The 25,672-nt window shown below is 40.6% G+C and overlaps 1 protein-coding gene across 1 annotated transcript in view; it reads right to left on the reverse strand.

Moving 5' to 3' along the window:
- Positions 1-4,441: 4,441 nt before the first annotated feature.
- LOC115372074 (neurexin-2-like) overlaps positions 4,442-25,672 on the reverse strand; it is a 161,250-nt gene continuing 140,019 nt past the window's right edge. The window contains exons 17-21 of the mRNA XM_030069784.1: positions 19,285-19,456; positions 16,432-16,521; positions 14,597-14,925; positions 8,776-8,854; positions 4,442-7,068 (exon numbers count right to left, since the gene is read on the reverse strand). Coding sequence (XP_029925644.1) covers positions 6,260-7,068; positions 8,776-8,854; positions 14,597-14,925; positions 16,432-16,521; positions 19,285-19,456 — 1,479 coding nt within the window. The 3' untranslated portion in view covers positions 4,442-6,259. The remainder of the gene's footprint in view (positions 7,069-8,775; positions 8,855-14,596; positions 14,926-16,431; positions 16,522-19,284; positions 19,457-25,672) is intronic.

Raw genomic sequence — 25,672 nt, forward strand, 5'->3', positions numbered from 1 at the left:
CTCGTGCTGTGCCGGTGCAGGTGTTATTATGTCAAATTCCGCGTTAAAAATAGATTCCGTTTTATTTGGCTAATTCCGCGATTCCGTGATCGATACGTTGACCCCCCCCTCCCCCCGTGTGTGCTGTCGGCACACACAAACACAAACACACATATACACAGAGGGAGATAGAGCGTTCCTTAATAACATACTTTTTAATCTTTGTGTTTTGGGGAAAGTAGGGAGTCTTTCCAAGTCAAAAGGCTCAAGTCCAAGTGAAGTCACGAGTCCTTGATGTTAAAGTCCAAGTCGAGTTGCAAGTCTCTTTACATTTTGTCAAGTCGAGTCTAAAGTCATCAAATTTATGACTCGAGTCTGACTCGAGTCCAAGTCATGTGACTCGAGTCCACACCTCTGCCTTGACTACAAGCATGGCATTCTTGGTACCAATGGATTCCTTAGGTTGTCTAGTTTCATATGATACCAATGTTTTTACTTTTAATCAATTCAGTAATTTAAAAAAATCTATTAAAAATCCTATAAAAAAAATAGTTGTGATGTGACACACACACACACACACACACACACGCACACACACACACACACACACACACACACACACACACACACACACACACACACACACATCTACTGGTATGGTTGTGGTCTTCTTGTCAATTTGTTCTGCTGTGTTCAATGTATCCTGCCTGCAGCTGTATTATTTTCTGTGTAGGTTTATATATGTGCATCTTATGGTCATTTTATATAGTGTAGCATTATCCTGTCATCATATCGCCCATCATTCACATATGTCTCCTCGGGGCACCTTTGGAGATGGACCTGCATGACAACTTCTGCAGCCTCATGGTCTGGGCCACAGTTTGTCGTCTTGGCTCACATTGTTGTCTTCGGGTTGTGACGGCCTGGGGAAGACATGAAACAGGAGCTGGAGAAACTGCCTGTTTGTTGATACTGGAGTTATGAGAATGAAGCAGACCTAGGTAGTGTCCGACTGTTTTTTCATTTTGACATAGATTTTACTATATAGTGTGCAGCACAGAATTTCCTATATAACCTAGTGATCAGTGAGTGAGTGAGCCCCAGAGTATGGCAAAATATGGCACTGGACATGGCAAAATTGAGTTTACACTAAAGGAACGGAAGCTAATGTTTTTGTTTGTTTATTTCAGTTCAAACTTTCCAGAATGCAACTGGAGACCAGGTTGCGAGCCTGGCCTTCAATTGCATTACTGAATTTTATTTTTTGTGGGTCAGCACATTAGGTGTAACATTTCTGACTGTAAATACATTCATGTAAAAACACTGAACTTCACAGACTGAAATGAAGGCTGGATGAAGGTACGTAGTGCATAAGCTCCCAACAGTGTCACATGAATGAACAGACAGGCAGACAGAAAGGCCAGAGAGAGAGAAGTTCAGAAGAAAAACCACCAGACAGAAAGAAACTTCTAAAAGCTGCTTTTCCGATTTCCTACAGAACATCTACATTTATAACTGCAGAAATATAAGATAGTTTTCAACGTGCTTCATGTCTTTCATAGTAATAATTGCTATTTGTACATGAATTGCATAAATCACTAGGGAAACTGTAAAGCCTCATATAGTAATGTCTTCAAGACATACTCAGTTTCAACCAAACTATATCACCCAATTCATAATACATGATAAATACATTTTACAAACAGTTGTCTTTAGTAATACACAGTCTGTTAAGTAAACAATGGCTAAGTTGGGTAATCTACGGTGAAAACCTATGTAGAAACTTGGATGTTAGAGCAAATGATGTGAGAGTGATGTATGCCATTGGGCTTGTCTTCCAGGCAGCTCCCATCATGGTGGCATTGTTGAGTTAGTTTTCTTTGTATATGAGAACCAGCCCCATTGATACCCAGCATCAGCACAGATCAGACCTCACGTACCTTCATCGCCAGCATGAGCTCCACTCAGGATTACTCTCAGCCCACAATATCTCACCCAAGAATTTCCAACATGCCCATCAGTCTCAATAAAAACAGCCTAATGGGACATTCGACCCTGCTGGCTTGATACATAATCTTTGTAAACTCTCCTCTCACAACTGATGTTCTGCATTAGTTGAACCAACTATAGACATCACGTCACTGGTGTTTGGTGTGCAGTGGGCAAAAAGTATATACTCACTAAAACAGATAGCAGTGCTTGGAGGAAGCTACATATTTGTTGTTTGTTGTGCATCACTTTGAGGAAGAAGCTGGTATGGCAAAGGAAAGCAGCTGCCATAACTTTGCAGAGGTAAATCCAAATCTGATGTTGTAGTTTTTATCATATACGCAGGCTGCCTACCCATCAGAAGGCTAACACATTATCACACTCACATTCTATCGTCACAAGTCCATACAGTTTTTTTTAGAGTCTCTGATCCACCTGATTTGCATTTCTGAATGTGGGAGGAAGCCCACATAAATGCGGGAATATATGCAAACTCCACACAGCAGGAGTGAGGGCCAGGAATCAAATTGAGGTCCTTTTTGCTGTGAGACGATGGTGCCGAATATTGAGCCACAGGGGTAGCATCCCCTCCATCCTGTCCTGTTCCTTCACACCATAGCAGACAGCCCCCTTCCAGCATCCATTTAAAAGATTCTAGAGAAATCTTATCTTAATTTTTTCTATCATCTTAATTTTTTTCTACCATCTTAATTTTTTTCATCATCTTAATCTTGCCCATCATAATTTAGGCTGCAAATCTGAATATCTTGAAATATTGTGGAGAAGCAGCCCCAGGGTATACGCTGATAAGATCTAGTATCCTAAGTTTGCACTGCGTGGGTATATCTCACTCTGAACTGCGGCTTCTGTGTCCATCCTACAGTTCTTTATCTTCTCAGCAGGGGGTAGTCATAAGACATTGAATTTAGTGTTTTTGTCAGCTTTACAACAGGAAGTGATGGGAGAACATGTTCTGATTAGATGGTGCCAATATAGGATGTAGAGTGAGCTGATGAAAGCGAGACTGGGAGAGTTGGGGATATTGAAATTTTGATGGCGACTCTCAACAAGACAGGGAACAAAACAAGCTGAAGTAAAATGAATACTTGAGAGTGTGAATGCTTCATAACTTTTGGCACAGCATCTCGATGAAAGTACATCATGATAAGATAACATTAATTGGGCAGTAACTAGTAATAAAAGCAGAAACTGAAATCCTCCCAATTAACCCTTTTGGTTTCTTGATACATGTTATAAGGTACTACTTACCAGCATCATCATCTCATTACTCATCAGCATTTATACATGTGGAACTATTCTCAAGTCCTTATTTCTGTATATATTGTTGTAATATTATTGTTTTACATAATGTACACATTGTTTACATAATGTGTGTGTGCATATATATATCTTGGGGATCAATAAGGTATTTCTGACTGTGGTTCTGATCATTATTATTGCAGAGGCATTAATGTTGCATTGCAGTCATTACAGAGTGCGGCAGAGGGCCAGCCTTTTCTGCTAGTAAATAGAGGAGAATGACAGGAAAGATGAAGAAAAAAGAGGACAGGGGTATAATAAAGGTCATGAGCTAAACTTAAACCTGTGAAAGTGTGAAAGTGCGAGCACATGGTGTGTGCTTGCTAAACCAAAGGAACTCCAGCTGGAGTTCAATTAAAAGGCTTATTTTATTTAATTTAATCTTCATGTATCCAAGTCAGCCCCACTGAAACTGGAGGCCTTTTACAAGAGAGACCTGTTCAAGACAGCAGCAGCACATTACGTTACAGGCAGAACACCACTAAACCAGCTCATAATAAATAATGGACATCTGGGCATTAATACACCATAAGCAAGCCGTGCCTCACCCAGTTCTTGACTCTATGGCAAACAGCCCCTTTCTAGCGCCCCTTTAAAAGATTTATGAGAAAGAGAGAGGCAGAGGGTGGAGGAGCAGTCGGATGATGATGATGAAACTCAAGTGTAACAGACATTTTTAACACATACCATGACCTGTAATTTGGGTGAAACGCCTTTTCCTCAAGTTAAATATGTAACTAATATTTTGAGCAAAGTCGGTCTTTTGTAAAATTACATTCTTTAGAATTGACACGGTGAGTCATTATTGCATTATTTGGCTTGTGTTAAGTAAAAGTGATGATCCTGCTCAGTAAAGTTATATCAGAGATTACATATTTAATTTATATTTGATGATGCACTAAATTGTTGTTCAACAGTTCATTTTTGCTGCAGCAGTTAGCCATGAGAAGGTCACTTTCTGCCATGTTTCATTTTCTATCTGTCATGTTTAAAAGGAAAATTACGCTTAAAATCCAATTCTCATTTCAGTATTTGACAGCTTATTCTGGATTTCCCTAAATTTCACTAAGTATCTATTAAGTAAATATTAAATGCATGCAACGTGCTTGTTTTCATAATGAATCAGCAAGAAGCAACAGACAAGACAGGTGTGTACAAAGTATATAATCAAGTGTATTTTCATCTTTATCCATGGTCTGTACACATTGAGATCCATTTCACAGGAACACTATACAATAGCAATGAGTGAGGAATGGAATATACTCTGAGCAGCCCATGTTGAATGGCACTTTCATAAAAAAATAACAGGAAATCACAGAGCTTGAATAAGTAAATGTAGACATAAATCAACAGAGAAATGGCTTTATATCAGATCCAATGAGTGACAGATTTAGCACATATAAAATGCACAAAACAAAAAGTTGGTTCGCTCCTTGTGTTTTGTCTGCATAATCCAACCTGCCATAACGTGAAAACAGAAGATATTTGCAGCTACCAGAGGAAAGTGTGTGCTTTTTGTCTGGTCTGAAGTAAAAGGCAATCTAAAATGTCATGTGTTGAGAGTTGTAACAAGATACACCGAAATATCAGAGAAATATCAATACAATTCACAAACTTTCAATTATTCATCTCATAGAATAGTCTTTTAGCAACTGGTAGAAAAAAAAACAATATGTTTGGCTGCTTTACAAGGAATATCTATGTCTCAAAGATATGTTTACATTTTCTGTGTGCTTTTGCAGTATCCCATGACAATTTGAGGAAAAAAGAGATAAGAGTGAGCCAGCCTCTTCACCCGAGCTGGGTAGTGTCTCCCTTTCCAGAGAGCAATCAGAAAAACTTCCTTAGAAGCAATTCTGTGTTCAAAAAAATTCCTGTGATATTCAGGCTGCAGCGCTTTAACGTTGTCATGAAAACTTGGGGGGCGTGAGGAGGGGCAGAGCATCTCTCACATAAGGTCTTCTTCACGTCTGCTCCCCTGCATTCACTAAGAAACAAACATACATACATACACAATGCTCTTTCAATCGGCTAACCTCTATATGTACATACAAGTGATGAGAAATGCCTTTCACGAGCGTAGACTGACTGTTGCACAATTATTCCCTACTTGGAATGGCATGGCACATTGACTGTGATATCTCACATAAAAATGACTCTCATTCTCATCCATCAAACTATAAGGTTCACTGGCTAGAGTATGCTGAATAATTTTTATAATCCCTTTTAAATTCTGTAATTTTCATCAGGAGAGCTATATATCATGCTTCAGTTATGATTTTGCACCAGAAACATAAAAGCATCACTGTGGACAATCTGAGAGGCAGAGTGACTGGAGGGGTTTAAAACCATGTAACAGAAAAAAAGAAAGAAAGAAAGAAAGAGGGAAGTCTGTAGTGATAACTTTTCAAATATGGGCATCCAAATAAAGGCTTTCTTTCAGAGTTACTGGTTTGCTCTCTGCTTTATTTACCTACCATAAAAATCCAATAACTGGCCTGTGCTGCCTCATATATCACAATGGGGACACACAGACTTGAGATCGAGCATTACAAACAAGTACAAAGAAAACATTTAGGCAAATTTGTTATGATGTTCTCAGCACTTTCTTTACTCAACCATATCCATGCTATATACAAAGCCAAAGTGGATATGCCTTTTCCTTTTTTGTTAATAACATTAAAAAAAATCATATACTGACAAAAAATTTGGTGAATGCAGACCGAGTGCCTGTTGCGACACAGAGGATGAGTCCATTCACGTACTGTAAGATGAGGCCTCGATCACTAATAGGAGCTGGGAAACCAAGACTTTTTGAAGCAAATGTAACTGTTCTAACATTGCTCTGAAGCTTTTGGTGGCCTGGGGGATTTCTGTGGTGGTAAACCTGGCTAAACCGGGGAGCAAAATAAAAGCATCCTCTCTCATCCTCTAGTCTCTGTCCACACTTGCCTGGTTTCTGTCTTCGCTCTCAGACATAGTATTCTTTGTCTTTGTTCCTCTTGCCCTTTGTGATTGCCTTGGCCACAGTGGCCGTTGCTGTGCTTGACGTTTTGTCTTTGACCACTGCTCCGTTGCCCTCCACAGTAGAATTGTTGGCAAAATTGTGGCTCTGGTCTGTCTGGTAGGAGCCCTCGTCCCGGTTGCGGTACTTGTACATGGCATAGAGGAGAATAAGAATACAGAGAGCAGCAGCGGCCACAATGCCCACCACCATCCCCGTGGTGCTGCTGGACTCCCTGATCACCTCCACGGCGCCGGGTTGGCCCTTATCATCAGAGGCTGTAGGGTTGGCTGTGGGCACATGGGGAAAATTGGGGGGGTAGGTTAGTCCTGGTGTGTTTCGGGATGATGGAGGAGCAGGGGGCAGAAGCACCTGGTCACGGGTGTTCATTTTGCCTGCAGGGATGTGGAGCTGGTCGGGGTTGGTGGTGGGAGCATAAGGAGGTAAGGGGCGGGGTTTCTGGACTCCACCCTCCCCAGCAGCAGGGGGTGGAGGAAGGACTGTCCTATCAGTGACCATGGGGGAGTTATTATTGTAAAAGTCCTCGTCATCTGATTCCGTCATCTCCCCAGAGCCGAAGGCCGAGACCTCCACAGGGTCACCGCAGCCCTCCTGGTCCGGGGGGCAGGAGGGGTGGGGAGGGAGTATCAAGGACTCTTTGGTGGTCTCAAGTGGGGACAGTAGGGTGGGAGGAGGAGGGATGACGGGGTAACGGGTGGCGATGGATGGGGGCTCAAGGGAATCCACTGTTATTATAGGCAACACTAATTCACCTCCTAGAAAGGAAACAGAAAAGGTAGGGGATCCTAAATTAGAACAGTGTTAGGAAATTCCAGCAGAACAGTTGTGCTCATTACAGCAGAGACACAATCTGCTCATTATGTAGAATATTCCTGAGGAATTAAGCTAATACGCCATTAGGGGGGCATATCAATGATAGTGCTTAATAACACATATTATGTTGATTTCTATATTAAGAGGTTAGTTACATCTACATTTTACCTCATGAAGTATGCATGAAGAGAGAGGAAAAAATAAAAAATGAAAATAAAAGCAGCATAACATTGTTTTTGAATGAGTGGTATGTATTTATTGGTTCTAACTGCAGTAGATGTATAAGTGTTGCAGAGATATAGTGCAATACAGTAAGAATATTAAAGAGCTCACATGTAGACACAAACATACAAGATCAGTCACAACAGGTTCCAGCTGAATGAAGAGCATAAAACAATCAACAGAGCATATTACAAACAAAATAGCAGTAAATATGCACTATATGCAAACCTGTACTGTAGGTAGGAGTAGGAGGCAACAAGAGAAATCACACACATTAGATGATGTGATGATGTAGGGAAAAAAATCATATCACATAAGGTATACTGTGACTTGCTGATAGAAACCTGTGTGCTGTAATCTTAGTCATCACTTCAAACACTGAGACACTGACCAGGTATGCAGCCAAAATACATAAACAGTATCTTAGAGGAAAATTCAACATGCACACTGCAAAAGACCATCTTTGTTGTGGTGCTCAGGGTAAAGCGTCCGCTTAGTTGACTTTGACAGTGGAAAAACTTTCTCCTGCACGCACACGGTGCTTCAGTCCTCTGACCTTTGTTAAGACCTTTGAATATCTTTGGTAAAGGTTGGAGGGCAAAATCTCTGAGAGAATAAACCAGACTTTGGAACTATTTATGTGCAGGAGTAACTTTTCTGATTGAGTGCAAAATATCTTCATAAAGTTGGAGAACTAAAGTGCATTTTTATTGAAATGTTGATTTTTATGCACACTAAGGTCAGATATCTTAAGGGTAAATCCAATCTCCCCGACTTCACCATTAGGCATTAGGCTTTAAAGCCACTAGGGTTCTTTCCATCAGTGCTTGAGTTACAATTTGCAGTGCCAGTCAATATCATTTTGATAAGGTCATGTCAATAATAAAGGGCAGACTCCTACATTAGCTCTGTTTTTTTTTTTTTTTTAAACCAAAAAGCCTGCCGCCTCACATGACCAACAATGACTGCAACAGTCTAAAAGGATTTTGCTTCAGTCAAATCTGAATTTAGTGACCTGTAGGCATGACCTGAGAGCTTGTATACAAGACACAATACAGGTAAAAATGACACCGTTTGATTTTTTGAAGACCAGCTGAGTACCAACAATTGATTGGCAGGGACCTGTAAAAACATCTATGCCCAGAGAGTTGAATGTACTGCATTTTGCAAAAAAAAAAAAAAAAAAAACTGATCTTGAAAGGAGTGTAAAAAGTTCCCACTGTGAATTTTGGAGTGTGTTAAGTAACTGGTGAAATGTGAGGCTGCGAACAGAGAAGAGCAAATTTGAGAGTAATAAAAACCAACTAAAGTCAGTTTGATTTATCTACTTTCTCAGGTAAAATAATATACCTAGCAGTTGCATAAGAATGTAATAGTGCTCCCATCTACTGCCATAGTGTCCCAGTAGTCAACAGAAGCTGACTCACCTGTCCCTGGTTCACACTCCTCCAGGTCCTCATCATCGCTGGGACACTCAGCTGACGCTACCAAAATATCATCAGAGTTCTGCGGCTAAGGAGAAAGTGGAGACAATGTGTTACCATCGATTTGTCAACAACTACGCACTTAGCACATTCCCATCATCTATACAGGCGCTCACGCTGTTGTGAGAGTGTTCAATAGATGGCTGGAGTAGAAGCTGCAGTGTGAGGTGCTGTGCCTCTTCAGTGTTTTTATTTTGAACACCAGAGGTGGGAATAAAAATGCAAATTTTGTCCATCCAGATGCAACCTTGTTTTTATCATTTATCCCCGTGCCTGAGATTTTGTGTATTTACTGGCAAAATAAGAACACTGGGTGTATGTCTCTGAAATGTAAATAGTTTAGTTTAGCTGGCAATTAAAACTAAAAATATGGTGTATAAACAAATCCTGACTTCTATCTGTTTTCACTGTTTCACTGTCTATTTTATGCAGATTTAGGTTGGGCATTAAACATTTTTTTTTTTTTTTATTTTAATTTTAGTGTCAGTCAGACATACTAATGCATCAGGTTTCTTCAGTATACCTATTTCTATGCACAGTAGACTTTGTTTAACAATACCACAAAATAGTAGAGAATAGATGGTTCACTTATGGACTCCTGAAAATGAAGATATTTGTTTTTTGGAAACTAGACAAGAGAAACTTTCATAAATTTGTACTCTGTATTTTCACAAACTGTGGCAGCAGGCTTTTGTTTCTTTGAAACCGCGGGACTCCAAACACAGCTGCTAACATAATTCCAATCTGGCAGGTTTGTGACATTTGAATTAAAATTCCCTCATTTGAAATGGAGGAGTTTGGCCAGTATTGTGGCTGCTCAGCGTGTGAGAATTTATTCTTAAATTTTATTCAAAGAATACCGCTTTAACTGAACTATATTACCCTAGAAACATCTTGAAGCATGGTATTATTATCCTAGCAAACATATGGGTGAGGCTTTGACAGAGATAAATAATTTCATAGCTTTATGTCTGTACAAAACAATGTGTTCCATATCATAACGAGTAACGTTAGTTATAGCAAGGAACCAGGGGGCCAAGTGTAAACTTGAAGGTTGTCAGTATGTTCCCCTGCACAGTAACTTCAAATTCAACAGGGACATGTCACATGTGAACCATAACGATATGATAGCTATTTGACTGGATATCGGAAATTTGAATTGAGAAACAGTGGGCAGTATATGATTTAACATTAAACAGCCTTATCACAGTAGGGGGATGAGAGTTCAGATCATTTGTATAATAATTTATCCATTTGACAGAAGTATCTCACAAAGTTGCTTGTAGCAGTGATTGACAATGCACTTTCTCTTATGCTTATTCTCACACTACTGCAGAATTTCAGTCAACAAGAACTCATGTTCATGCAGTTGACAATGAATTTATATCAACTACAAGAGACTTTCATTTTGGGCTCTAGTTTCGCAGACCAGGCGAGGCGGGGGCGTAGCGCAGATGCGCTTCGCCAACTGGGTGTGGCCAGGCGGATTTTCCAAGTTTGGCACGCCGTGCTCGGTGGCGCAAGTACTCCGCCATCCCTCCTACCGGCGGAGGGGAGGAGAGAAGGCATGGAGTGGGTTTGACACAGCCGATTCACATTTAACCAATCAGATGGGCCCCTGTCCTCGCCTTTAAAATGCGCTGCGCGAAGGCGTAATGAAAGTTTACACAGCTGACATGGAGGTCTATTGCCGCAGGCGGAGCGGAGCTCAGGAGACAGGCGCGGAGCGGAGACCGGCGAGCAGTGCGGACACGTCACCAAAACCTCACCGGCAGGCTTCAGGAATGTCAGGCACATGAACGATGCAATAAATACCGAAAAAAACACTATTCAATGCTACGATCACAATCAGCACATACATATATCTCCATATCAACTGTCCCGTCACAGCTGATGTCAGATCAAAGGAGATTGGCACCGTTTGTGCTGATTGTGAGGTTTTGGTGATGTGCGCCAGCCAGCCAAACTTCCACTGCGCCGGCTCCGCTCCGCCTTGCGCTGAAAGTAGACGTGGTTTCAGATGGCGAGCTTTTGGCGCACCTCGGCGAAGCCTTTTTGCACAAAACTGTCACTGCGCCAAGCCGAATCTGTTGACACCTCCCCCCGCTGCGCCGCCACTCCCATCTCCGCGCAAGTCCGTCTGCGAAACTTGGACACTGTCCGCCTCTGCCGTTTCGCCGGTCGAAACTAGCTCTGCGCGGGGTTCGCCTCACTGCGCCACCCCGCGCTGCGCCGGGAAACTAGAGCCCTTTGTGTTGCTTTTGGCAGCCCCTGTGGACTAAAGCAGTAGTGTTTCCCAGAAAGAAGACTGCATTCTCATAAGCACCACCTCCTTGTGTTGCAAAGATCTTGATCTGGCCTTGTTGTGGAAACTAGTGAAAGAAAGATGTCCACACAGCATGCGAGAAGAGACACTTCTGTTTACATCCTGGACCATAGCTGACCACAGCAGATGCTTGAAAGCTTGGCTTAGCTTCACTAGATAAGGAAAGATAACAACACAACAAAATCCGACATTTACAGTAAGGACATTTTGTGTGAGGATGGAAGCAAGAAAAAAAACACAGTAATGCTTTTGAGTTGGGGGCTAGAGCTCTGAGGTGCACAGAGGAGCCAAACATGGCCAAGGGAGGGGACAGCAAAGGCAGAGAGGACAAGACATCGAGTCAGGGACAGAGCGAAGGTAAATACATCGGAGCCCAGAATACAGTGAAGTGGGATCTGGCAGTAAATGCCAGTCTGCGTGCTGTAAATGGTTTCCTCTGATTTCACAGGGACACCAACCTGAAGACAGGCATTTAGAGTAACTATACAGAAATAACAATGAGAAAGTAGATCTAGTGGTCCGGAGAAGCAGGAAAGTAGATCCAGTTAGCCTGGAGTTTTCTCTCCCCCTCTCTGTCAGTACTAACACAAAAGAATACAAAACTTAAGTGTATTCAAGTGTGTGCAAATTAAAGTAAATTAAAAGAATTCAGTTAAAAGTAAAGTGTATGTAAATTTGTCTGTGTAAGTAAACAAAAACAGTAGCCATAACTGTAGAAATCATCCATGTTTTATAAGCAGTTTTGTAACCCTCATACAAATGATCTGGTAATTGCCTCTCCACTGTAATGACAAGAGCAAAGATTTTTCTTTTTTGCTGATGACTTTTTCAAAGATTCTTTTTTTCATTTCAAGCTTTAACAGCAACCTTCCTCAATGACTGATAAAAGAACACAATTGCCTTCACAAAGCACATGGCTTTCATTTACTGTGCAACTTAAGCATGGCACAGTACATTACACAAATTTGACTGAATTAGTATTTCCCTAAGTGCCAGTTTTTCAGATTTGAACAGGCCTTAAAATCAGCAAAAGGAGACAATTCAATTGAGCTAAATTGAAAGACCTAATTTTTAAAAACCTTTTCAATTTGGCTTCTTATTTCCAAAATGCCATGGCCATACCTTAAGCGTAGAGCGACCAAGGACAATCATGTGGATACATTATGTGGGGAACTTCTTTCATTGTATCATGTGTGAAAGGCAAAATTAAGTGTAAAGTGAATGTTGGACCTGCATTTAATAGCAGAGTGTTGGAATGTACTACAACTAAAGAGCTGCAGGAACCATGTAAAGCCTCTCTGCAAGCTATCAAATAAAATCCAATATTACAGAGACACAGTAAAACGTCTTAAACCACTGAAAATGAAAGCCTAAGAGGTACACCAAGTGTAATTGCATAAAAGTGAGCACCATTTAGACTCGACTGACAAAATCCATGGAATGAGGACAAAGTTTGAAGGCTGAGACCAGAGAGTGTGTGCTTATTTCATATCTTATCAGCTGAATCTAAATCAATAAATTTTGCATAATGCACCTTTTAAGTCACACTTTTTTAAAAAACCTTGTCTGTTTAACAGTAAACGCAAAGTATTTACCAAATTGTAGATGTTCTTGCTGTTTATATTAAAATCCTATTACTGGAAAGTATATTTTTGGTGGTTACGTCATCGTGTAACAGGAGGGGTTCATAAAAAATTCCAAGAAATAAGAGCATCATACACTTTTGAACAACCCCCCTCCATTGCACACATTTTCAAACAGCTCCATCCCATGTTGTGTCCTGCCCAAACATCCTGTTTCTCTTGGAAAATACGACAATTTTGCTTCACTTTTCATCCAGTTGTCCTCTCAATTATCGTTGCATCACCGCCTGTGTAGCATACAATGCCATTTAGCTGGGTGTCATTTTTCAACTGTGTTTCTCGACTGGTGAGGGTTCCTTTGGACTGAAATACTTATTGAACATGTTTAAAGATTAAGGGCCCTATCTTGTGCCACCCGCTATCCGCTGCCACTACCCGCTACCCGCAAATTGCGGATTTAGGAACTTCCGTTATCCCTAAACGGTATCTTGCGCCACCCGCTACCCGCTATCCGTTATGCCGACTCCGTCATTTGCGCCTGGAGGTGTGTCCGTGGGCGTGTTTCATGCGCTATCCTTAAAATTGCTATCTTGCCCACACACTTTAGGGAAAGCGGATAGCGGGTGGTCCTGACCACCCGCTATCCGCTATCCGCTATTTAACCCCTAAAGTTTGGGCTGTTACGAGAGCGCGCCCAGGCGGCTTCAATGCACGCCCCGATGGAGCCTCGCCACGCACACGGTCGGACTGATACCGGGACGCCGCCGGAATGGACTGAGTATATTACTCATATAGACTGTTTAGAGGAAAGACTGTTTCAATTGGACACTTACGCCAGCACATTTTATTGTTTTATCATAAGCCAGCAGCTGTGCTATATTTTTATTTTTAATATTTTATTTGCCCAATCTACCTTGTCAATAAATTAGTTTACACATAGTTCCAACCTCTTGTGTGTCTGTGGTGTGACCCGGGGATTTTACTCAATCAGTACAACCTTGTGACACGTCCACTTGGACACATGTGGCTCCACCTCCCGAATTAACTCGCCTATAATATAATATATAATATGTGTATAAAGCCAACTTGCTTTAGCCTCAGTAGAAGCCCTGAGAAAATCTACCTCCCTCTCTCCATCACGGGTTTAGGATTTAGGATTTAGGATAGCACAGGCTGCCCTTAAAGGCAATGGCACCTGGCACACTGATTGGTTTAACTGGCGTAACGCCCAAAACACGCCTATGCGTAATATAGCGGGTAGCGCAGGTGTTTTGCGGATAGCGGGAGGTGCACAAGATAGCAACTTTTACGGGGGAACGCCTCTTCCTAAATCCTAAATCCGCAAATAGCGGGTTTAGGGAGTCTGGCGCAAGATAGGGCCCTAAATTTCCAACCTTTTAACCTTTGTAAAGGAACAATCCATAACAATTTAACACAGCCGAGATGATTTCCTTTTTGATCAACAGCCATCAATCAACTGTTAAGCTGATGGTTGCTGAGATTTTGAGCTCCGAAAGCAACCATATATTACCAACCAAGTAACACATTTAGCTTCTAACTCCCAACCTCGTGAGTCTGCATACCCCAAGTTATTTTCTAAATTGTTGTTTGAGCACAAATTTGTTTTGGAAGTTTTAGAAGATTCAAAATCACAGAGACAAGGTGCCATCAAAACGCCATTTCCTTTGTGAATTTAACAGCTTTTTGTGAGATTTTCAGCATAAGAATACAACTTTCCATCTTATTTATATCTATTATTATTCCCCTGCAAAAACATACACATGACATTTCCAGCTGTAAACAAATCATTGTCCAGCTCTTTCCCATATGCCTGTATGTCTTTACACCCTCTGACCTTTGAGATGCTCTCCCTCAAGCTGGGTGAACGCTGCCTGCGGGTTGTTGTGGTAGCCATAGTGGTGGTGGTTTCCATGATGGTTGTAGACATATCAGACACAGCAAGCGGGGTGGCGGACGTGGTATCAGTGGTCAAGACGGCGAGGGAGTCTCCGACCAGGCGCAGGTTCCCCTCCACCTGAACATTAGGGTCATTTTCTGCTGCCAGTTTCAGCACCTGGAGACCGTTGTAGTAGAGCCCTGAGATCTGACCCTGGAAGGGCCGACCTTTGTCATGACCGCCAATTTTAATGGCTGCCTGGCTGTTAAAGATGGTCAACTGTCTCCCTAAAGTCAGGCAGAGACACAGAGAAAGAGAGAGAAAGAGAGAGAAGAGGGAGGGAGCGGTGGAGTAGATATAACGTCATATGGAAGAGCTTACAAGAGAACATACTTTGAACCAGTTGGGCCTTAGTGATTATAGACAGTTATATTTAGTATGGTTAGTTATAGTTTTATAACTCGGTTTATAAGTTAATGAGAAGATTAGTTTATAGCTTTGGTGTCATCTAGTTCAACGACAGGTTTATAACTTACTTTACACATGCAAGTTGCAATGAGCAGTGGAGTCTTATAGATATATTTAAGTGCCTATTTAAGTGCTTTGATATGGCGGTGATAGGGATTTGAAGTTGTCTTTAGGGGAAAAAGGGGACATATGTTTTTCCAGGATATCTGAATATCTCTTAACACCGGAACAGATGGTGCAATAGTGCAAGTAGTGTACCACATGATGACTTTTTACAAGCATGGGGGAAATTTGAAATGGCAGCATTACTATACTTCAGACTGTGTTAAGCAATGTAACACAGACACTTAATCAGCTCCCTAATTAGACAGACAGCAGAGAGAGCGCCCCCACCTCTTGTCCTACGTCAGCTATCAAGCCATTAAAGCGAGCTCCGTTGGGACTTGGGACACTCTGGATGGATTCCCCCCGTCCAATTGTTTCACCTCGTGAAAGAGGCTATGATATCTAACCCCTCCATTGTCAGCAGCTTCACTGATAAGCAGTGTTATATCAGAGGAGGAGGACTGCAGTAATGGGCCCATCTCAGGAGAATACTTATTAGCGGAGTTAATGGCTGCAAACAGTGATCTACTTTAACAGCCTGTCAGAGCCTGAGTACCACTGTCGCAGCAAAACTCTTCAACTTGGGAGTCTGACGTGGTTGTCGGAGGACAAGGTCAGGCAATACAAGGTTGTGGGGTGCAAGATGGGGAATGATGGTCTTTTGATCTGATCACTTCAGTGAGTTAGATTTAAAAGTATCATTTTAGAAGTAATGAGGCCAAGTTAGCTTAATTCAAATGCACGTGCTAGTTTCACAAGGCACAGTGTTATCCAGCATTTAGGTGATTTTATGGTTGAATAGTTACACACAGTGCCTAATTATAACACAGTGATTAAAGGGGACGATGTTGCAGAGTTAGTGGAGGGTTATGTGTTTTTAGTTAATTGGTTTAAAATCTTTGTGAAGGTGCAGCTTCTCCACAAGGTATAAGGATGACACAGGATAAATTGCAAATATGCTACACCCATATGCTTACTATTTAAATGTGACTAATTCCATGAGGTAAATTATTTTGAATGCCACTTCAATATGGCTATATTGCGCTCGTCAAAATTTATAGCCAATTGCAAGTCCAATTAAAGACTGAATCCTATAGTGGCATACGTATGGGTAAAAAGTATTTGATCCTTGTCACCCTTGTCTTTTGGCACTGCACCACTCATAGGGAAAGGTAAGTTGGTTTAATAATTATTTCATGGATTAATTAATTAATTTTTACCTTTATCGAGTAGCCACTCGTCAACTACCCGACCAAGTCTGTATGGGATTCTTTGTCTAGCAATAGCCAGTCGTTCATTATCATAGTGCCCTTCAAAGAATTTGGAGAGACAGGTTAAAGGTTAAAGTCTGCAAGTTGAAAGATCACATGGTTAGAAACAGGGTTATCATGGCTGACAGGTTTAACAAGTTGTCAATTTTAACCCAGCTCTGAGTTAAAAGAAACTTGTGCTTTACTTAGTGTTATCTGGTTATTGTGAGTAACAGTGTTATGCTAATTAGAGTAACGTTTAGGCTATTTATAAAGTGCTAGGCTAGTTAGTGCTGTTTAATTAATTGCGACCTTGTTTAGCAAAGCATCAGTCTTCAGGAAATACAAAGTAAAGTAAAAAAGGAAATAATTTCAATATCTTAAAGAAGAAAAAAAAAACATAGCAAAAACAAAACAAAAACCAACACAAAGAGGTCATTCAGCCACATATTACAGAAATATTAAGCAGTCCATTCAACACAGTATGCAATGTGATAAAAAGGAAGAGTTTTTTGTGATCTCGACACTGATACACATAATTATAACAATAAAAGAAATCAGCCCTTGCATTGGCTTGTGGTCCTCATTCAAGACATGCAAAGAAAGAAGAGTGATTATTCAGTACAGCAGGGAATGCCTACTTTAAAAACAATGAAAGTTCAGAGTGTCCTGTTGATACTGAAGGCATAAATACACTTTTATGTGGTCTAGTACTGATCTGATGCTGGGTAGTTTCTATAACCAATCAGTCACAGAGTGCTCAGCTTAGCCAGTAAATTCTTGATGACATAAAGAAATTTCACATATGTAACTATATGAGTCTTTTCACAGTGTGCGTGTGTGTGTGCTCATTCTTTTGTATTACTTCCATGAGATGCAGTAAGATGTCTTATGAAAGAACACTATATTCACATAAGTCTATAGGGGCCCAATGAATAAATGGTGCATGACGCACGGATAGTCCACATGCATAGTCCTCCATGTACACTTTAAGATGAATAACAGGCTAGCTGAGAATATGCCTACCCCCGCACCAACCGTACACCGTGTGTAAACTCAGTTTCAACCAAACAATATTGTTGGACATGGGATAATAATGAATGGATAAAAAGGATTAGGATTACAGAGAAACATGGAAAAGGAGGCACAATGTGTGACAGTGCATGACAGTTACAGTGAGGCTTACATTACATAGGCTATGTTTTCATTGTAGGCTTACATATTTCATTTAAGTGAAAGGATGATAAAATTTTGTCAGAAGTGGCACATTCATCGAGTCCTTGACAGCTGTGGGTTGTCATTTCAGCCTTTTTTTTTTTTTTTTTAACACTAATGGCCCTGTTAGAAAGTGTTGTATATTATGCCTTGCTTGACGATGTTTGGTGCCTATTTTAAAATCCATTTAAAGCCACTAAAATCAGTCATGTTTCCTTGCACTTAATTGTCACTTAAGCCTTTAATGCTGTTAGACTATGGAGTACAGTAATTCCCTGGCATTGTTCGGTCTCTTCACAGCAAAATTACCCTTGTTTATGGTAGCTGCTATTGGCTTTAACCATTTTCCTATAAAAATGAATAACATAAATGCAAACCATTTGCAAAACAGGCAAAAATGTCTGAAAACCACTGAAGGCTGACCGTCACAGCTGACAAGAAGTCTAGACGTGTGTTTTGAGTCATATCAGACAGTTGTGATTTGGGTAAAAAGAAAAAAAGTATTTATGTAAGTGAAGCCACATCAGTCCATCTGTTTGTGTGAAAAAGGTGATCTTTCTGTATGTGCTTTTGTCAGTACAGGACAGATGATACCAGCATATTCAATTCAAACATGCCATATGCCAACAATAATTTACTGGCTGAATTAATAAAAATATAGCTAATATTTTGACCTGATGTCACCAAGATTAGGCAACATTGTTTCTGTTGAACAACCTGGGCAAGATGATACACACACACACACACACACACACACACACACACACACACACATATATATATATATATATGTATATATATATAAGTATATATATATATACACACACACACACACACATATATGTATATATGTGGGTGTGTGTGTGTGTGTGTGTGTGTGTGTACACACATTAACAATTTGAGCTTATAGTCTCCTTCCACAAAAACAACCCATGACTAAGAAACAAGCAATCAAAAGAGAAAAACATATACTAAAAACAGATACTAAAACCAAGGCGTGTAGTGTGATGTGATGCCTTTTGGGATGAAAACATGCAACCTGGATCACGCATGCATCATAACAACCCATTTTACAGAAAAAAATGAATTAAATTTGGTGCTTAGGTTTAACTAAAACATTCTTTACTTTAACAAAATTCATTTAGGATCTTATTCTCATCTGCAGGATCCCTCCCACCACACAGCCTAGCTGGTTATAGAAATTACTGCAGCAAATTAAAATTCATTTACTGCTACAGTAGATACACTTGGTAAGTCAACTTAACGGGAATATGTCAATTTCTGATTGTTACTAGATTGATTGTGCAATGTAGCTTGTCCTGATGTCCATGTGGCAACTACACAAAGAGCTTATAGGATAAAAAATGGCTCAGATTAATGTAAAAGCCTGGATGGATGTGCTGAGTAAAAAATACATAAATAAATCAGTCTGCCTGAGGGCAAAATTTCCAATCATATTTGGATTTTCTTATGTATGCATTCCATGTCCGTGCATTTCTTAGGTTTATGTTGGAAAGTTAGACATTGGGTCCTCTCTGTCTCGAGTCTCAGCTATCTATCTCCTCTTTGTGTACTACATTACCACCTACATCCCTCCCAAAATCTTACCTGGTGGATAACGCTCAATGACTGGCTGGTTGTCCACCTGGAGAGTGGCATTGCCACCGCTGCGTGTGAAGCGTACAACATGGTACTTGCCATCATTTACAATGACGGCAGGCTCATCGATGGAAATGTCATCTGTTCCCACGTTGAAGATCACACCAATTTTTCCTTGATCCTGCAGGTGAAAGATAAAGAATGAATAAGATGTATTAAGTTAAAGACAAGTGAGAGGCAAAGCATGAAATAGAAAATCATGTATTGTGAGTGCAGACCATACACAGTAACCCAGTGGAAGAGAGAGTTATCATCTTTTGGCTGCTACAGGGCTGCAGAGGTAGAGTCCTTGTGTAAGCAGAAAAGGCAGATCTTTTATGACATGAGCAGTATGTTTAGATCTTTCTTTAGGGTTCAGCTCTGTTCTCCCTCTGCAGCCAGCTCAGGTTCCTGATGTGGATCACTGCTGACAGCATCCTGCTGCTTCTCTTTTGGTTGACCAACTCCTCTCACAGTCTGCTTCTCCTTGCTCCTGCCAACCTTCTCCAAAGGTCAAAGCTGCTTCCCAAGCCAGCCTTTGGGTGGCACTAATAAGAGGCATTGGAAACTAATTGTGTGAGGTCTTTGTCTGTCTAGCGCTGTACATTTGCTGCCTTGCAGTCTTTGTAATGGCAATACAAGGTCAAAATGCTAATGTGGTTGCGAGACACATTCTGAGAAACATGACAATAAAGCATTTAGGAGTGCGAAATTAGAGTCCATTAACAAATTGTTAGGTTGGAATAACTCCTGCAATTATGATGAGATCAAAGATAACATAACATAAGATAACATCCTACAATAATACATCCTAGACACAAGGTACATTTAGTCAGTTTAGTCAGTATGGGTTTTCTAAGAAAAATTAAAATGTTGTTTTTCTATCTAGACTATCTATCTACTATCTATTACAATATGAATGCAGAATGTTTTTTTTTTTTTTTTTTCCACATTATTAATTAATAAGTCAAACTTACTCCACAGGTTCCAAACTAACATCACCAACATACCATAACAATTGAATATACAGTATGTTCTTAATTTTGTTTACTTAGACGACTATTTTGCTGAATAAAGATATTCTAAGCTGAATCAGGATTTTAGTTGAAAAAAAAAAAAACACACACACACAATGATGATGCATTTATCTAGCAATTAAGAACCAGCTGACAAAGATAGTGGGAGTTAATGGGCTATACTGTCATCGCTACACAAACAATTAACACTTAGGGCTCTTCAGCACCACATCTCAGAAAACAGGTTGGTGTGGTTACGCTGGCTCTATATCTTGCCTAATTACAGACATGAGCACATGTTATCACTAACTGCCTACTTTTACTGCAGCTTGAGTGCAAGTTTTACAGTGCATAACAAGACACACACATGCACAACCTAATGAAATTTGTTTCTTCCCTGCAGGGTGGCCACTCCCAGGCTCTGTAGCTCCCTCTGTATCAGTGGTTCTCCATGACGCACCATCAAGAGTATGCAGGATATCACTCCAACAAAATTCTACAGCAGCTGGATGCACTAAATAGCGCACCAGAAGCGAACCAGAGAGGGGGACTAGGAAATAATCAGTGAAATCAGTTGCCGTAGGATTTGTTGGAATGAAAACGTGTGTACTCCTGGGTCCTTGGCTTGTGGTTGAGAATGTCTGCCCTATGTGCACACTGTTTACTGGCCTTTCAGATATGATTGAAAAGGTCTTATACATCGGGTCTCACGCTGCGTAGGCAACCATTCATATCTATGTATTGTAACAACCGCACTGCCTGAAACAGAACCAACACCCACAGCCTATTCTATAATGTAAGCCATTTCATTCCGTCTCTAAAGGTGCACTACTGACAGCAAGAGCAGAAACTCAAACATGCAGAGAGAATCCTGCTGTGATTATTGCTGCTACTGGGCTGTGTAAAACTTGTCTCACAGCTTTGGTCTCAACCTAATCATTGTGTTTAAAATCCTGCTATTATTCAGGCTGACATGGTAGGTGTTAAGTATAAAAAATGGGGGCACCATCAGTGTTCTCAGAGACCAAAATTGTGCCATTAATCACGTTCTAAGATAAAGAAATCTACTTGTAACTTGTCTTGTGTGAAGGAGCTCCAAACAGTGACCTCACTCTGCAGGGCAGCACAGCTCTGTGTAACAGCTTCAGATTGTGATCTCTGCGAATACTGCAATCACTTGAATTTGTCATGAATTGTCTTGGATTAGCAACTGTGTGACTAGTTACTCTGCTCCTGATTTATGATGCATGAACTACAGCTGGATAATCAAATTTATAAGAGTCAACCAGAAGACGAATCTCCTTCATAAAATTCATCCTTCCAACCAACATAACCCTCTCTCCATCAGCCTGAGAGCTTATCAAAGCCTCTGCATGGGTGCTGGGCATTGGCAGGGTGTTGTTGAGTATTTAGTGAGACAACTCCCACAACATTTATTCAACACTGTATTGGAACATCACCTCTATGAGGGAGAGAAGTGAGAAGAGTAGCAAGCACAAGGCAGCTGCGGGGTACTGTGGCCTTGAGTCAACTTCAGCCCATGTCCTCAGGATAACAATTAACATCTCCAGGGCCAACAGAGGTACCATCCTGCGAAGCTTCATACTACTTGAAAGAAAGGTTTCTCCCATTTTGCTAACTCAGTCTCTTAGCAGGATGGCAAAATGGCCCCCAAACACTTCTTGACAGCTGGAAAAGCAGCCCCACTTCACTCCAGCTCTAGTAAACAAAGGCTTGGCCTTCCAGTTTTATTTTTCCAGGATGCTACATAATGCCCATGTGTTTGGGTAGAAAGTGAGTCTGGCAGATTCTGTCAAGATAAGCCCTCCAGTCTCCCACCTAGCTGTTTTGACAAGGACATTAGCTCTGTTGGAGGTATTTCCTTGGAGTAGCTGGCTCCCAGCTGGAGCTCAATTCTCTTTTCAGCTGCATCTCTGCAAACTGTAACAGTTCTTCTGATAGAGGAAAAAGATGCAATGAGAACACAAAGACAGAAGAAAAAGAAAACAACCTGAAAATCAGGATATGGAAACACAACCAAACTTGACAATACATTCACGATGAAACACTACTACAGCATGATACACACTTTAATATTGCATTGAGTGAAGTGCTCATAATCATAATAAACCAGCATATCTGGCTGTCTCAGTGTGTTGCCACCTGTTTCTCTCTGTCTAAAGTACCTCAGATCCTGTGTTTATCACAAGCTTCTCCTCAGGGCATCCTGCTGGCTCAGTGGTTTGGGACACCTAACATTTAAACATGGCATCCTGGGTTCAAATCTGGTTCACCACCTTTGTCACCTTCATCATCCATCCCTCTCTTCAAGTTATTCCTGTCCCTCTCTATTTTAAATCATATAAAAATTGCCAAGGTGTGGACTTACATTGGTACTGTAGGAAAATATGACACTTGCAAAAAGAGAATAAAGAGATTGCTATTCCAATTATAGTCCAGTGGACAGTCATATGTGTATGTCTGTCCATATAGGGGAATCTGGTAATATTTTAATTGATGATAAAATACTTCCACTGTGACCATCTCTATTGTTTGTCTCAGTCAAATGTTGATAAGCTCTCTAACTACCATACAGGCATATCAAAAACAAAGTCCTCCTGACATGGCGTTTTTATAAAAATGACAAAACGAATGGAAACCGAGCCCGCTACTGTAGCTGTCAGTGACAGCTACCAGTCTCTGAACATCACAGAGCATCGTCAGTACAGTACACAGGCAGCAAAAGCCTCTTGTGAATTATGCAGCATATGACAGCTGAGGGAATACAGACACAGCTGAAAATTAAAAGTGATGGGTAGGCCGACTTCCACCCCAAGTGAAATTAGGTGAGAATATGGGTGGCAAGGTGCGAAAAAAGCAAAAGACCAATTACATATTAAAAAAAAAAAACAAAAACAAAAAACAAGTTGGACAATTTAGTCATCTTTATTGTAACAAAATGCCACTATTCCTGTATTTATGAGACATTATTCTAGCTGAATATGGTAGATCAATATCAGGAAAACAAAAACAATGAACTGTGAGCTTTTCGAAAGATAATTTTTTCTGTGTTTCTGCTTTATTAGACAGGCACAGTAGACAGTAGAAGGTAGCCTCAGTAGTACATGGTGCGCACTCTACACAGTGAGTCACCTGTATAATAACTCTGAATTATTATATATTACTCAGATTGTGACAGCAACTAACTGTATAGTTTGTGAGTAAAAAAAAAGCCCTGAATGCAATCAAACGATGCACTCTTTCCTATAATATTCAGCAACCACAGTGTAGTACATCAGATTTGTACCAAACCTATTAATTATGAATTAGAAATGTGGAATCCAAATATGTAGTGGAGATCAGGTGCATGCAGAGAAAGATTGTGCCTCTCACAAAGGATCCTGCTGCAAAACACACACTTTGGGATTTTGTGCAAAGATTTTCCTGTCTCACTTAAAACGGGGACAGAACATCCATTAAGAAAGGCCAGCTTTGCCGTCTGAAAAATAATTTTACGAGCTGAACCTCTCATGCCCCTGTCCATTAAAATATCATTGCACTGCCAAAATACACGGAAATCAGCTCTTGGAATGCCAGAGGTCTACCCAAAGCCTCATGTTCTCATCTGTGACAGAGGTTTCTGGTGTGGGGCACTGCTTCTTTAATATTTGAACACATGAATTTCTACTTCTTAAAAAAATGAACATTTAATTCTGCATTTACCACTCTAATGTACCCTCAGTAAATATGATAATAGCTACTTCCTTTTAACAAATCTTTCAAGCTGTTTCTCGTCAATATTGTTCTGTGGCAGCTCCAGACTCTGACAATGTGTGTTAACTGAGTGGCCATTTTACTGCACTATTCATCTGTCAAATGTGCACTCAGTATGCACTGTTTATATTCCTTTGTACAGAGACATTCATAATATGTAGCTGCTGTTTTAACCAGCCACCTCACTTAATGATATTACAAAGTTATGACCAGATACTGCCATTCTGCCTATAAAGGCTTAATCTTTTCAAATATACCATTTGATGCAAATAAAGCGATAATTTCACATTTTATTGCGATTGGTACCTCCACCAAGGAGGGAACGTAAATGTCCTGTCCATCTGCCTCTTTCTTCCCAAAAAGTTTTGAATGGATTTACTTGAAACTTTGTATAAAGATTGGTCCCGAACCAACAAAGAGTTGATCAAATTTTCACGCTGACAGCCAGTTTTGACAGCCAGTTTTTATTGTTCTAAAGCAAAACAGTGCCCGCGAGTTTGTGTATGCTGTCCTTGGAATCTGGGCAGACAGACACAGACAGCTCTATCTAATCAGAGTATTTTTGGTATCTATCTTCTCAGGAACACTGAAGAATCAAGCTGATTCCATGTTTTAATCCACAAAACATGCCAGCTTGAAAAAGTAGCGCCGGAGCTTCTATTGCTTACTCTGGAATTTTACAACAGAACTCCCATTTTCCCGACACACGCTTCGGCTGAGCAACTACCGAACAGGACAGACAGGTATCTTAAAGGTTAAAAAAATGAGGCCTCCCCGGTGCTTTGGTGTGGCTGCAGCCAGTCAGGGCATTTATGTAATGAGTCTAGATGGACAATCTAATGTGTCTCCATCATAAAGCCAGCTAGCTTTCACACAGGATTATGTGGATGGTTAGATTTTGTAGCCACTCAGCTGTGAGCAGTCAAATCACACGGACAGCTTGCTGCCTGACTGAGAAATGGCTTCAAGCCAAGAAGTGAAGTGATTGGTGATTTTTGATAGGAAAAGTATTTCCATGTGACTGTAACAAGACTGTCAGACAGGATCTCATGACTGTAAAGGGTGAGTTTTTCCCTTTTTTTTCTTTTCTTTCTTTGACTGGAGATATGATGCCTTTAGGGATCAGCACTCAAAGTGTTGGCACATTGGGCACTATTCTGTGGATTCATTCATTCATTTTTTTTTTTTAAATCATGTCAATGCATTCCATATTGACAGTTTTATTAAATTTCAAAGATGATGGATGATCTTGACTAAAACTGCATCCATCGGGTTCAAGGTGTTGATTCTTAAACACACCTTGCTCATCCATATGTGTGAGGACAAGCTACATAAACATCGTGCCATTTGTTTCTTTTCATTTTTGCTTTTGGTAACCTGTATCTTGCCAGTTTGGTTTGTGCTCTTTCCCATCTTTAATCAAGTTTTCTATGAACATAATGCACTTCCTGCTCTGCCTCCTTGGTCGAGGTCTGCGCCCTGTTGGGTGCATGTTCTAGTTGATCCTGTTTTATTGCTGTGAATGGCATGAATATTATTTCAGCGTCTTTGAATGAAATAGCAGGGCC

The sequence above is a fragment of the Myripristis murdjan genome, chromosome 14 (assembly GCF_902150065.1).
Source record: "Myripristis murdjan chromosome 14, fMyrMur1.1, whole genome shotgun sequence".
NCBI classification, from domain to species: Eukaryota; Metazoa; Chordata; class Actinopteri; order Holocentriformes; family Holocentridae; genus Myripristis; species Myripristis murdjan.